The sequence below is a fragment of the Hemicordylus capensis genome, chromosome 5 (assembly GCF_027244095.1).
Source record: "Hemicordylus capensis ecotype Gifberg chromosome 5, rHemCap1.1.pri, whole genome shotgun sequence".
Lineage (NCBI taxonomy): Eukaryota > Metazoa > Chordata > Lepidosauria > Squamata > Cordylidae > Hemicordylus > Hemicordylus capensis.
In genome coordinates, this window is record NC_069661.1 from 229,618,081 (window position 1) to 229,632,245 (window position 14,165).

Consider the following 14,165-nt stretch of genomic DNA (forward strand, 5'->3'; position numbering starts at 1 on the left):
TGTACGTTGATGGTCTCAGACAAGGCACCATGGTGGAATCAACAGCCTAAAATCTCGCACATGTACAGATGTGCTTCGGAGATCACCTTCATTTTATTGTGTTAAATTTACTTTCTTTGCCAATCACTTCACCCTCCCATTCCAGTTCAGATCTTACTTCGGTTCCAGAACCAGGCAGAAAGTTCTTGATGGTGATGGTTCGGCCCAAAGCTGGAAAAGGAGCTTCCATGACGCTCCTCATGAGGGGCTGCACCAAGGCAGGGGAAATCCCACGTCTTTTTTCCACTTCATCTAAGATCTAAGAAGTAAAGAAAGAAAGAAGTAGAGGTAAGAAGACAATAGAGGATATTTTACAGAAGACACAAATGTTTTCCTACTTTTGTTCCTGCCCCCTCCTCTTTCTGGGACTTCCATTCATTTTTTCCAGTTTCCCCAGTGCATATAACCAGTAAGCTGGAAAGGTGCTTCTGCGGAATAATCTCAAGGTATCTAAACATAAGGAACCAGGGGCGGGCCTTTCATGAGGCGAGGTGAGGCAGTTGCCTCAGGCAGAAGATTACTGGGACACCGGGACACCAGTTGGGCAGCAAGGTGCTCCCTGTTGCTGGCATCGGAGCAGCTCTTTGGGACCAATTGGACCCTTTCAAAGAGTGACTTTCATACTCCTTGCGAGCAGCACAAGGAGAGAAGAGGAGGCTGCAACTTCCCTGACCCCTGCTCCACTTTACAAGATTGTAAGAGGGCTGGCTCCCACCAGGGGCACAGGGCAAGGCAGTATTTGATGCCTCAACTCCAGCACCACAACACCTTGGAGCACCCCTTTACGGAAAAGCAACTGTCCTGCTCCCTCCGCACATACTAAATTGTCTCTCGGTGTGTTCTGCTCTTCATAACTTCATGGTGGAGAGGTCTACCAATGGCTACTAGTCAGAGGGCTATAGGCCACCTCCAGCCTCAAAGGCAGGGTGCCTCTGAGTACCAGTTTCAGGGGAGTAATGGCAGGAGAGAGGGCATTCCCTCAATTCCTGCCTGTGGCTTCCAGCGGCATCTGGTGGGCAACTGTGCGAAACAGGACGCTGGACTAGATGGGCCTTGGACCTGATCCAGCAGGGCTGTTCTTATGTTCATCTAGCTTCCCCTTTATCTATAGATGAAGACATTGTCCATCTCCGTCTTCTTCACCTTAGAAAAGAGGTTGAAACATCCGAGGCGGCTCACGATGCAGTAAACTTCAGGAAGACGCTTCCCTTTCCCACTGGGCTTTCAAGAGAGACAAAACACAAGACACACCCACACAAATACATAACAATTAAGTTGAAGAAACAGAAAGCTGATGAGTCCATATACAGCACAGTTTTCCTCAACTTAGTCCTCCTTACAAAGTCTTGAAAACAGTAAAATAGGTCCCTAAGTGCTTTGGGAACATAAACATTATTCTGATTTTCTAAAAAGCAATTTAGTCAGATATTTAGAGTCTGCAGCATGAAGAAGGAAACGGCTGCTTGGATTTGGTTGCAAAAACAGACTCAACTTCTAGCAGCTCTAAATATTCTAATGAAATCCATAAGGCTATAATAAAGAATGTGGGATAAGTGGGACTTTGTAGTGCAGCTTTAAGCAGTAAGGGTGAATGATCATTTTGATACAATATGATGTGCATTAGGTGAATGATTTAACAAAGGCAGGAACATTTGCTGGGGGTTGGTTCTCATAATCACAACTAAGTTGGGGGAGTGCCCAGCTAAGACACAGCAGCCATGTGCACTCCTGAAAATCTACTGTGTGGGTGGTAAAAATCCCCATTAGAGGACTTGGAAATGATAGTGTGGAAGGAGCAATCCTAGCTGATTGGCACAGACAACTGACATTGATAATCTTAGATTTGAACTAGGATAGAAGAGGTCTATTTCCCACGCTGACCAACTAGGATTGCTCCTCCCACACAATCACTTCCAGGTCCTCCAACGGGACTTTTTCACTGTTCACATGATCAATTTTTCAAAATGCACATAGCTACTGTGTCTTGGTTAGAAGCTTCCCCAACTTAGTTGCAGTTGGGAGAACCAGTCTAATGAAATGTGCTGGTCCAGAAATGTGTTGGTTTTATTCCTCTCTTCTTCCAGTATTCCAGGTTAGAAGATGCTAACAATAGAACAACAAAAAAATCTAATATCGTCTATCCATTGACTAATTCTAAAACACTATCTTCTTTATATATATTTCTCTAAGGCGTACCCTTTGCTAATTCCATGTGTGGCAGCTCTCACGAGAGTTTGCAAGCAGCTGCCGATTAGCGATGCGGATCGGCAGAAAGAAACTGCTGGCCAGGAGAACAGCTAAGCAGGTGGGGAGAAGCAGCGGTGGCCAGGCCGGCTGGCTGCCGACTGGGAGGAGAAGTGGCAGCCAGGCCGGCCACCAGTCAGGGAGAGCCGCCGGGCAGGGAGGAGAAGCGGTGGCCAGGCCAGTCGGCCGCCAAGGAGGAATGAACTGGGGCAGGGGGAGAAGGAAATGATGATGGGGGTGGGGAGAGACAGGGAGGCTATTCCCATGATCTCTGGAAAGCGTGCTGGGGAGCTTAGCCCGCTTTCCAGAGATCGTGGGAACCACCAGGCTCTCAGGCGAGCCCGGTGCTGCCAAGGCGGCTAGCCCGCCTAATTCCCTCTCCCCTTAAATTAGGTTAATGGAGCGAGAGCTCTGTTAACCTCATTTGGTTGCTCGTGTTACGCCACGGTGTGTGGCGACACATGAGTAGACCCCCAACTGGGAGGTTGCAAACAGCCTCCCAGGCTTGGGGTTCTCTCCAGGATGCCCTGCGCGCTCATGTGGGGCATCCTGGCACTTCTGGGGGCCATGCGGCCCCTGATCCCCACAGCCCCCGCTGGCTCCGTGACAGAGCCAGCAGCCGTGTGGGCGGCTGATCCGGCCACCCAGCTACGAGCGGCTGCTCATCTGCGGGGAGAGTGGGCTAAACCTGCTCTCCCCGCAGACCCAGAAGAAGCTCTTCTCACCAATCGTAAGAAGAACTTCAGGGAGAACGAGGGGTGCAGATACTCTGCGCCAGGTCAGCTAGTTAATGTTTCATTATTCTATACAACTCCCATCTTGCCCAGCCACAATGGCCAAAGGACATCTGGGCCCCCAAATGTTGCTGGACTACAACTCCCATTATCCCCAGCCACAATGGCCAAAGGTTATTGTGGCTGGGGATAATGGGAGCCCTGGTCAAACAACATCTGGGGACCCAAGTTTAAGAACTTTTGATATGCACACACATACATACATATAAAAGACTGAAAAAATCATAGACTATAGTTACAAGATAAATGGGAAGAGATTTCCTATTGAAAATTCAGAAAAATATTGAGGCTGTTCACACGCACAACCCAGCCCAGGCTCGGGCACAGCAGCCTGGACTAGACTGCTTGTGTGAAGCGCCAGGATCGAGCCCAACCCTGGCACTGCCCCCATACCAAGCCAGAGTTTTTAATCCGGTGTTCAGCTGAGGTTAAGCAGACCTATGGTTCACTTAACCTCGGCCAGCGATTGTCTGGGTGAGTGCTGCCAGGTTGAATGGCTTCCCCCTGGCCTGCTGCCATTTCTGGCAGTGAGCTTGGGGGAAGGAGTGGCTGCGCCGAACGTGGCAGCTGCAGCCCCTGCACTCGTGCCCCAGGGCACCCTGGGAGGGGGGGAGGGGGGGGAGTCCTGCTCCCAGCTCCTGCGGTCACCGCACTGTTGCTGAGTTCCTGCCTTCCCCACATTGCACCCAGCAGCGGCCATGAGGTGTGAAAGACCTCAGTATTATATATTTATCACACACACGTGCACGGCTCAAATAACAATTTATATCAGGCGGCATAGAAACATGATAAATAAATAAATAAATATTGTTTGTGAACTTCATGTGATCCAGTGGTACTGCTCTCAGGATTTCTTACGAACGCAAACAAGAAAAACCATTTGCGTGCATCCTAACTGCAAAACAAATGTTAGCTTCTATCAAAGGAAGAAGGAAAAGGAAATGGCAAACAAATGCTAGTGAACTAACTTCTCACACACACACAAAAGACCATGGGAAGACATATAGACTAGTCATTAGTCACTTTTAGAACAATAGTGTCATTTTATTGTTCACTGGGAAAGAAAACCAAACCATGTGAGACTAAAATAGAAAAATATTGGCTGTTGAGCTGTGTTAAGATATATTGGGGCCTTTCACATGATCATATGGGAGTGTGTGTGGTTTTTTTTGGGGGGGGGGGTAAAAAGTGTATACCCTAGTAGCAACAGAAAATCGGAACCTCTGTTTGGGTCACCAAACCTAGCACACACACATTTAAGCCAGGAGAAGCCTCCATTCCTGAAATCAAGAGCTGGAAGCATAGAAGGTCCCCCTAGGGCTGAGAAAGCCTTTCTAGCATGCTTTTTGCTGCCAGTAGACTGGCAAACCTCATTACATCAGTAGTTGTCCTCTCATTGGCCATGAGAGGCCAAAGGACAGGCGGTGGGCCCAGCCCTCCTGAAGCTGCTGTAAGCATTGGATCATAGAATGTGTTCTGCAGAGTGGCACATTCACGAATGGCAGCCTCTGTAGCTGCAGCTCTCTATTGTATCCAGGTCTGCTAGTTGTAGGTGCTATGGAAGGTAAATGGATTCACACGACCAAAACAAGAAGGTAGGAGAACTCTCTTTTCCTCCTTCCTGGGTTAAGAGCAGGGTACAGAAGTTGGGCTACCCTGTTTTGAGCAACCTGGGTTGGAGGATTTTTGTGCATTCACACGCCCATGCAAACCAGGGTACGAGGCCTCCTACCTTAGTTGTGTGAACAGGCCTACTGTATGAGGACTTGTTCACTGGTTTGTTTTAGGTGGGGTGGACAGTGTCGATGGTTTAAAAGGAAGGATCTCCCCCTTTTTGACCCTGCTGTGAGAAAAAGAATCACCAATAGTTACCAGTAGTCTTCTGCAGTATCCAAACCTTCGGCTGCCATCTTCACTAGTCAAGACAAACGAGAAAGTCTCACTGAAGGAAAGAGATAAATACATAATAAATGAAAGATAAACTCCCATGGCAAGATGATATACACAGAGACATGGAGAGAATATCAGGAGTGCAGAACTCCTCAGATTTACTACTTCAGACTGAAGCTGGAGGAATTGCATGTCTAAATACTCCGCTAAGGAGTAACAACCCCAGGCACTGAAAATTGGTCAACAGGTTTCATGGCTTTAGCAGGAGCGGCCCATATGGTTCCCCAACCAGGTGAATAATCAGTCTGCATGCCTGGGTTTAACATAGCAGTGGGAGAAAAGAGACAGAATGTGGTGGGCGGGGAGAGCAGGAATGAGTTGCAACTCTGGCTCATTTACTGTCTTCCCCACCCTGCCTGTATAGGCCACTCCTGGGCTTTATTTATTCATTTATTTGATTTCTATACCACCCTTCCAAAAATGGCTCAGGGCGGTTTACACAGAGAAATAACAAACAAATACGATGGAACCCTGTCCCCAGAGGGCTCACAATCTAAAAAGAAACATCAGATAGACACCAGCAACAGTCACTGGAGGTACAGTGCTGGGAGTGGATAGGGCCAGTTACTCTCCCCCTGCTCAATAAAGAGAATCACCATGTTAAAAGGTGCCTCTTTGCCAAGTTAGCAGCCAAAGAGAAAGTATCTTTGGAAAAAAGGGGACAGGTGACCAAATTCATGAGTATATTTGTTTCTATGTTTATTTATAAATTTTATTTATTTATTGGACTTATATACCGTCCTTTCTAAAGTGGCTCAGGGCGGTTTACATTAAAATAAAAAACACATGGCAATTAAAATCAAAAACCATTTAAAAGCAGGTTAAAATTAACACTAGATATCAGGCTAAAAAGACGGGTCTTTAAGGCTCTCCTGAAGGCCTCCAAGGAAGATAATCCTCTCATATCCACAGGGAGCGTGTTCCACAACTTAGGGCAACAACTGAGAAGCCTCCGTCTCAGGTCACCACCAGTGTTCCCTCTAACAGGGATTCCCAGATGCTGACTACAACTCCCAGAATCCCCAGCTGTAATGGCTTTTGCTTGGGGATTAAGGGAGTTGTAGTCAATAACATCTGGGAATCCCTGTTAGAGGGAACACTGGTCACCACCAGCTGAACCAGTGGCACCTGAAGATGGACCCAGCTTGATTATCTTAAAGAGAAGTGGGGATCTTGTTGAGAAAGGCACTCTCTCAGGCAACCTGCACCTAAGCCATTCAGGGCTTTAAAGATAAGAACCAGCACTTTGTGCCTTGCCTGGAAACAGATCAGCAGCCAGTGCAACTGTTTAAGAACAAGCATAAAGTGATCTCTCCGCAGTACCACCGAGACCAAGCTGGCTGCCTGCTGCATTTTGAACTAACAGAAGTTTCCTAACTATGAACAAAGGCAGCCTTACATAGAGCGCATTGCAGTAGTCCAAGCTGGAGGTTACCAGGTGTACCACTGATTTCAGATCATTCTCCTCAAGGAACCAGCAGAGTTGTTGAATCCATCGCAGCTGGTAAAAAGCATTCCTGGTGCTTTTTATGGTTTGGATTGGTTTGCAAACTGCTATATTTGATTTGTATGTCATTATTCTGTCTATGGAGACTCTTCAAAACATTTTATCTTTTTTAATTGTAATTTTTTATTTATTTGGGGGTGGGGATATGAGAGGGACCCTGCTAACTTGGCAGAGAGGCACCTTTTAACATGGTGATTTTCTTTATTTAGCAGGGGGAGAGTAACTGGCCCTATCCACCCCCACCACAGTACCTCCAGTGACTGTTGCTGGTGTGTATCTTATGTTTCCTTTAGATTGTGAGCCCTTTGGCGACAGGGACGCATCTGGTTTATTTATTATTTCTCTGTGTAAACTGCCCTGAGCCATTTTTGGAAGGGCGGTATAAAAATCAATCAATCAATCAAACAAACAAAAAATAATATTGTGAATGGTATGCATTCTGGAAATCGTGCACTGATGTATGATAACGTTTGATAATTTTTTTAAAAAATTTGCTGTTCTGTATCAAAATTGTAATAAACTATATCCTTCCTTTGCTCCAAGGAGCTCAGACCAATATACATAGTTCCGCCTCCGCCACTATTTTATCCTCACAACAACCCTGTGTGGTAGGTTAGGCTAAAAGATAGCTCAGTTTCATGGCTCAGCACCACACAATCAGATTCATGGCCAAATGGGGGTTTGAACCCTGGCTCCCCAATCCTAGTTCGATATGTTAAACCATACTGGCTCTAAAGAAGTAACCTGTGGGGCACAGCCTAGCTAACCATGTGCCCTTGTGTGCTTCCTACAGGCTAGCTGCTATCCGAAAGTTGGCACTAAACTAGGTGGACTGTTGATCTAATCTTCTTGTTCTTCCAGTAATGAACTCTTCAGCAGTTGGTTTCCATCAGTGACTCACCATTCCCCAATGTGACACTATTTGCCTATGGGAGAAATGCAAAATTAACATTCAACTTGCCTGGTAAACTGGCAGACAGGCGCCCAGTCTTTTGCATCAGGGAAGCAAAACTGGGGAATGGCTTTCAACTGGTCCTCTGCCTCCCTCATGAACTTGAAGGAACGTTCCAGCTAGCGGAGAAAGAATGCAGAAAGAGGGGGAATGTTTCTGATTAGTTAGGGGGGAGTGGAAGGACTTGAAGTATTTCTCCTGTGATAAACTGAGAGGTGATGACAGAGACTGAGCTTCTGCCTGGAAGATATTAACATAGCTGCTTGTCTAGCTCACCTGAACGTCACATCCCCCACTCCTCACCGCCTGAATGAATTTTTCCTCTTTTGTGCTGCCATCAAATCTGATGTATCACTCCATGTAGCTGACTTCAGCATGTATCAGGCTCTTTGAAATCGAACCTGGTGCTCCCAGCATACATCACGGAGATAATGAACATTTTCAGAGGCGTTCATAACTAGGGTGCTTCATCATCTAAGAGTTTTTCCCCTATAACTGCAGTAAGCCTATCTCTCTGCTTTCCCTGGAAAATCCTTGCATTTTGTCTGCTCAGCCAGCAGTTCAAGATGGCAGGAAAGGCTGCTCCACCACATGCCTCACCTTTAACGGAAACTGCTGCGTGACTTCCGGGACGTACAGGGCACAAGCCTGTTTCTTGTGCAATGACACCACCACGAAGTACTCAAAGAGCTGCCTCTCTTGGTATTCGATCAGATCCCGCTCCAAGGTTTGGTACCTGGGGGCTTGTTTCAGGCGAGACTTCACATGGACCAGGCGCTGGCTGTGCGCTGTGCAAAGAAAGCCCGTGTCATATTGCTAGTTTGCATGTTTTCTCCCCCAATACCTTGCCGTGGCTTTCAACATCATGTTCACCATGATTTAAAATGGACTGGGATTCCTTCATGCCATTATCAGCAGCAAAAACATTTCCAAATGATGCCATCATACTGCAAAGCGAAATGATCATAAAGGACCAAATGTCATGTTAGGAGATGTGCTACCATGAGCTTTCTAGGAGGACATCAGAAGGAGGGAGAGCAATGCAGTGCAGTGTCTGAACAGTGGAAGCAAGCAGCGGCATAGTCACTACTGGACAAAGGGGGGCAAATGTCCCTGGGCCACCACAATCAGAGGGTTTGCACAGAACCAGGAAGCCCAGTCCGAACTGAACCGGACTCGAACTGAACTGGGCCTGGTTCCATGCATGTCGAGCCGGGCCCCAGTTTGGCTTGAGGCCAAACCTGTTTGGGCCCGGCTCAAGGGGTGTGTGTGTTCTAAATGTCATGACCCAGGCACACAAATGGCCAGTGAACATGCACGGCAACCTTCAAAATGCCTGCAGTGAGCAGGCAAAGGGCCTTCAAAATGCCTGCCGTGAGCTGGCAAAGGGATGAAAAGGCCTGTAAATTGTAAGAGAAACTTTTTAATTAGAAAAGCTTAAGGGTGTATATATGCATTGAGAAACAAAACAATGGTCTCCCCAAACGTGGCTTCCTTGCTATATGCTGGGAACAAGTGGCCCAGTTCTGTTCCATCATAGTTCTAGGATTACAGGATCTAGTTGGTTACAATTAGAAATAATTCTGTTTCAGACTGAGGCCTGCAGGAATACAGCTGAACAAGTGTGGCAAAGGTATTGGCAGGAATCCAAGCAGAAAAACCAGGACCAGAGCCAGATCACTGGGCAGGAACAGGGTGGATCCACAAGATACAATAGCAGTAAGCTAGGATGTTGTTCCAGCAATGATCTGAAATGAACTGAAGGCTTAAACAGTCTTGCCATTGCATTGCTACTACCTGCTCCTTCCCCTCTGCAGGACTTCTGGAGCTTAAGGGTACATGTCCCGTGGATCAACAGCTGGCTTCAGTGGGACCTGTGTACACTGTACATTCATTATATGGGTGTTGAACATAATGTGAATAGGGCTATAGATACCACTGGATCACATAACTGACTCAAAGAGGATGCAGCCCCCAAACCAGATTCTGGACAAAAACCAAGATTTCAATCAGCTGAGTTCCAGTCAGGAAGATACTCCTGGAAGAACAGAATCAGAAAACGTGTAGCAGAACCCAATTGTAGTGACCAGCCTCCCCTCCCACTAAAGAGTTAACCAGAAGTGAACCCTGTCTTGACTGACAGGCTAGTGAACTCCAGAGTTCAGCCAATCAGCACACCAGGTGGGTGGGACCTAGAGAGCTGTTGCCAGGATGAAGAGAGGTCTTTGTTAGAAGAAGCTAGGCAGGAGATGCAGAGGGGGACATGCAGGAGGATGACTGCAGCTCTTGGAAGATAGAACTGCAGGGGCTTGATTCTCAACCGGAGTTTGGTGAGTTAAAGGGAAAAGGAAGCCAAGACTAGTAACTTTGGAATTTTAGGGCAGGAGAAAGTGGTTTAGTAGGAGTTTGCGTTAGAATTTCTATTTCTTTGGTGTGCGTGCTTTTGCATATTCCTGATACTGTTCTATTATTGTTTACCTGTAATGTAACTAAAATAAGAAACACTAGCCTATGCCCATCCTACCTAGGGCATAGCAAAAGACACTATAAACATTTAATTGTGCATTAAGACAACATATTTTTGTAACCTACTAAGTATTTTTAACTGTATCTAAAAGCTGAGAAAGTCTCAGATGGAAGCAGTCTGCAGTAATGGAATAAAACTGGGTTTTTTTTAGTTCTTTTCTTTTTACAAGCCTCTCCGAGTTGGTTTTTAACTCAGGAAAAGGGACAGGGGCGAAGGGGGATTTCTCTGGTGCAAACACGTCCTCAAACGTTCAGCAACTATCAGTTTTCTCACCACGTGTAGGCTTGCATGTGGAAGACTTTTGTACTTGTCCAAGAGCCAAATTAAGAGAGTCTTCCCTGGGATTCCACCCCAAGCCCAGGGAGGTTCAAGCTCTGTCGATAAAAGGGGTGGTGGTGGCAGCATTTTGAACCTACCAATAATACAAAATAGTTTTAGGAGAAGCCTAGCCACACAGCTTGGCAGGGATGATTCAGCATTACTTTCCTTCATGGGAGCTTGCTCTGAGACAAAGGCTTTAATCCGCTACATCAGTAAAGCCAGATTCTGTAAGCTTCTCTACCATATACCTTTCCTACCTATTGGCAACCCACCCACTTCAATTTCACCCCAACAGAAGGTGTGGTGGGGGAGAAACCCAAACCCAACATATTAAGACAAAACTTTGCTTTTATCAATTAAATTGGTTACATATGTAATATTTCCCCCCCTCTGCAAGCTGGGATTCTGGAGTACAACAGTTCATATATCTGCTAGAAAGCCAAATGAAAACATTTTTACAATATCTAAATGTGTTCTCAAGCATAGAAGAGATCCTGATGTCTTTGGTGTGGGGAGAAGAGAGAGAAGAGTTAGGTGAAAAATGGTCCTCCAACTCACAACTGTAAGAGCTAAGATTCAGATCTGGCCACACTCCTTTTTGCCTTCATCACATGACTTTCTCACCTTTCAGTTTCTCTTCGGTGTCGCTATCTGATTCACTGTTTTCATCAGTAACTAGCAGCGGGGAAGAGAAACAGAAAAGGAAGATTATTTTCTAAAAAATAATAAATCTTCATGAGGCAGCAGACAAAGCTCAGACTTTGAAGCCCTGTTCCTCAAAGAATAGCATGTCAGCTACACTGGACTTTCCAGGTCTCTCTGACCTGCCTCTTAACTACTTCCTCTTCCTTGTTCATCATATAACATTTGATTCTAAACAAAACAATTGAGAATTTTTTGTGGTCTTAGCTACAAAAAGATCCTTCCTTGAGCCTAATTAAAAAATCCAATCAATTTCCAGTTATCTTTGCTAACAAATCCTACCACATCTAAGAGAGAAGAGCAACCCATTAATCCCTGGTAGTCAACCTTCCAAATATTATCTGACAGCAGCTCCATGGGACACCTTCTGGGAAGCAGCTTCTGTGCCAACAGGGAAATTCTGTTGATATATTTTATTTTGGCAGATTGTGTCCTTGCCATAATGGAACGCCAGTCCAACTTAGTATGCCCCAAAACTACATAGAAAGAAAGCACAATTTTCTCAAGAATTTACTCAGAGACACTTCTAAGACATTTATGGTGGCTTAGACTGGCTCTGAGACTTCAATCCCTTATAACTGAGTTTCCCAACAGGGGGCACTAGTACCCCTCAAGTACTTGAATGGCTCCCAGGGGGTACTCAGAGCCCTCCTGCCTCCCCATGCCGCAGCCACACTATTTGTTCCCCATCCAAGGATTGCTGGCTTCAAGCCAACACTTTCTCAGTGTTGTGTCCACTGCAGAAGAGGAGGGCGAAGGGCGAAGACCCTCCTCCTCTGCTCCTGATTGGCTGACTTCATGCTCAGGCTCAGGGTACTCATCCCCCTGACTAACAGGTTTCAGAAAATTAGCGCTGATTACTCCCATTGAAATGAATAGGACAAATAAACTTAGTAGCTTCGTATGGATGTGAGCCAGTGACCAGTCGTCTTAAATTTGTGTTTTTATGTATATGTGCATATTTAAATTAATGTTTTTATGTATTTACATGCACACACACACACACACACACACACACACACACACACACACACACACATTTAAGTGTTACAGTTAAGATATACTATTCCAGTCCCTGGCTGCCTTACATCCAGATTAAGTAAAGCAGTCTGGGGTATCTGAGCTGAAGGTTTGTGACAGCAAAAGTACACTTGTTAAAAATGGTTGGGACCAGTGTTCCCTCTCACAGGGATTCCCACCCAGATGTTGTTGACTACAACTCCCAGAATCCTCACCTGCAATGGCTTTTGCTTGGGGATTCTGGGAGTTGTAGTCAACAACATCTGGGTGGAAATCCCTGTTAGAGGGAACACTGGTTGGGACCCTGACTTATAACATCTGTGCTACTATCTTACTGCTGAATATTTTCAGAGCAGGTTCAATCAAACATCCCCCTTTACCATAACAGACCTTCAACAGAGCACCAATTTTTTTTTGGGGGGGGGGTGGTGGGTGCCTTATGTTTCATAGGCTTCCTATCTATACCAAATTTTCATCACACAAGATATCAAGATATCCAAAGGATGGTGCTTGTTCAATTTTGTGCTGGTCTATACTCCATTTATATCTTGGACTGCATTTACCAAAAATCATAACCTTTGTCTCGGGGTAACTTGATCTTGTTTTGCAGCATTTGCTAAATCAGCCTAAAGGGTTTTAAAGACCCAAACAGGAAAGAGAAATTAAAACCCACATCATCTGCATACACTAGGATATGAGCATTCCTGTTCACAATTTCGAGGGTACAAAAGATATCCAGGGCCATGGTTGAGCATATATCTGCTGCTGGTGGGGAAGGGGAAAATGCAGGGGCATTCCAAGACATTTTGCTACCTGAGGTGAAGGACAATATGATGGCCTCACCATCTGCCTTGGCAGTATTCTCAGGCCATGGTGTCAAGGTGGCAGCAGTGGCATGCAAACACCTCTCAGACTATACCACTAAACCAGGAAAGGGTGTTCCAAGCTTACTTGGTGGGAAGGGAAAAGCAAAGAAGAGGGGCAAGGAGGGGACAATAAACAGGATGCCACAGTGCAATGAGGAAGGGTGGGGACAGTGAGCAGCAGGGAGGACCATGGGATAGCACCCACGGTTGTAGGGGTCAGTACTTGCTGCCCCCTGCATTCCTGCTTGTGTCTATGGCTGAGGCAACTGCCTCACCCTTCCTCATGGAACTGCCACCCCTGGGAAAACATACATCATAACAGCATCTAGGTTTAATCTGGGTTACCGACTTTAGTGTGGTTGTGTGAACCCATGACATGGCGGGAATCTCAGGTTCATCTCAGGCCATAAACCATCTTGATATGGTTCCACATAATCATACTAATGTTGGTAACCCACATTAAACCTAGATTTGATCGACTGTGTAAATCAACCCAATGCAAGCTGTATTAAATATACTCGTACTGTATGTGGGGGAGACTTGTCTTTTTTAGCAGCAGTCCTGTGTCCATGTAATATAATTCTATGCTTAGAGATTCCTTTAACACAGAGCTACTCAACTTCAGGTCTCCTGAAGATGTTGGCCTACAAATCCCATAATCCCTGGCTATTGGCCACTGTGGCTGGGGATTATGGGAGCTGTAGTCCAAAAACAGCTGGGGGGGGCAAATTTGAGCAGGCCTGCTTTAACGTATTTAAGAATGGGCTACACTGATCAGGGACAAGAATTTAGTGTTATTTTCAGTGCATCTTTTAAAACAGAAAAACCAAGCACAGTTCAAGGCACAGTTCAAAGACCCAAGACTCTCTGCACCAACATGCTTCCTTTGGCAACACTTCTTTACCTCTTCCAGAACTGCTCTCTGTCGACTGTGACAACCTCTTGACTCGTTTCTTTCCTCTTCGTGCCTCATAAACAGCATTGATTTTTAACACCAGCTGCTTAACACAACAGGGAGGGGGAAGAGTTAGTGCTTCCCCACAAAATCAAGATAACTGAACATTCAAAATGGACAGTCTGCCCCAATCAATCAGTTCTTCTGCTTTCACTCCTCCTCACTCTGCACCATCCACTGAATGTTCATCTTTCTGTGGGCCTTTAATGGAAACAGTTAAAACTCAAGGGGAACGCAGTGGAAATAGGGTGGGGAGACTGCTAGGGCATTCTCTCAGGATCCCAGCCT

The 14,165-nt window shown here is 45.9% G+C and overlaps 1 protein-coding gene across 3 annotated transcripts in view; it reads right to left on the reverse strand.

The window, feature by feature from the left end:
* DENND2A (DENN domain containing 2A) overlaps nt 1-14,165 on the reverse strand; it is a 106,112-nt gene that overhangs the window by 22,659 nt on the left and 69,288 nt on the right. For 2 of the 3 annotated variants that reach the window (XM_053254744.1, XM_053254742.1), the window contains 7 exons: nt 13,827-13,923; nt 10,959-11,009; nt 8,087-8,274; nt 7,496-7,605; nt 4,950-5,019; nt 1,183-1,260; nt 158-298 (listed from right to left, as the gene is read on the reverse strand). In XM_053254744.1, coding sequence (XP_053110719.1) covers nt 158-298; nt 1,183-1,260; nt 4,950-5,019; nt 7,496-7,605; nt 8,087-8,274; nt 10,959-11,009; nt 13,827-13,923 — 735 coding nt within the window. The remainder of the gene's footprint in view (nt 1-157; nt 299-1,182; nt 1,261-4,949; nt 5,020-7,495; nt 7,606-8,086; nt 8,275-10,958; nt 11,010-13,826; nt 13,924-14,165) is intronic. The other variant, XM_053254743.1, reaches the window with a different exon arrangement.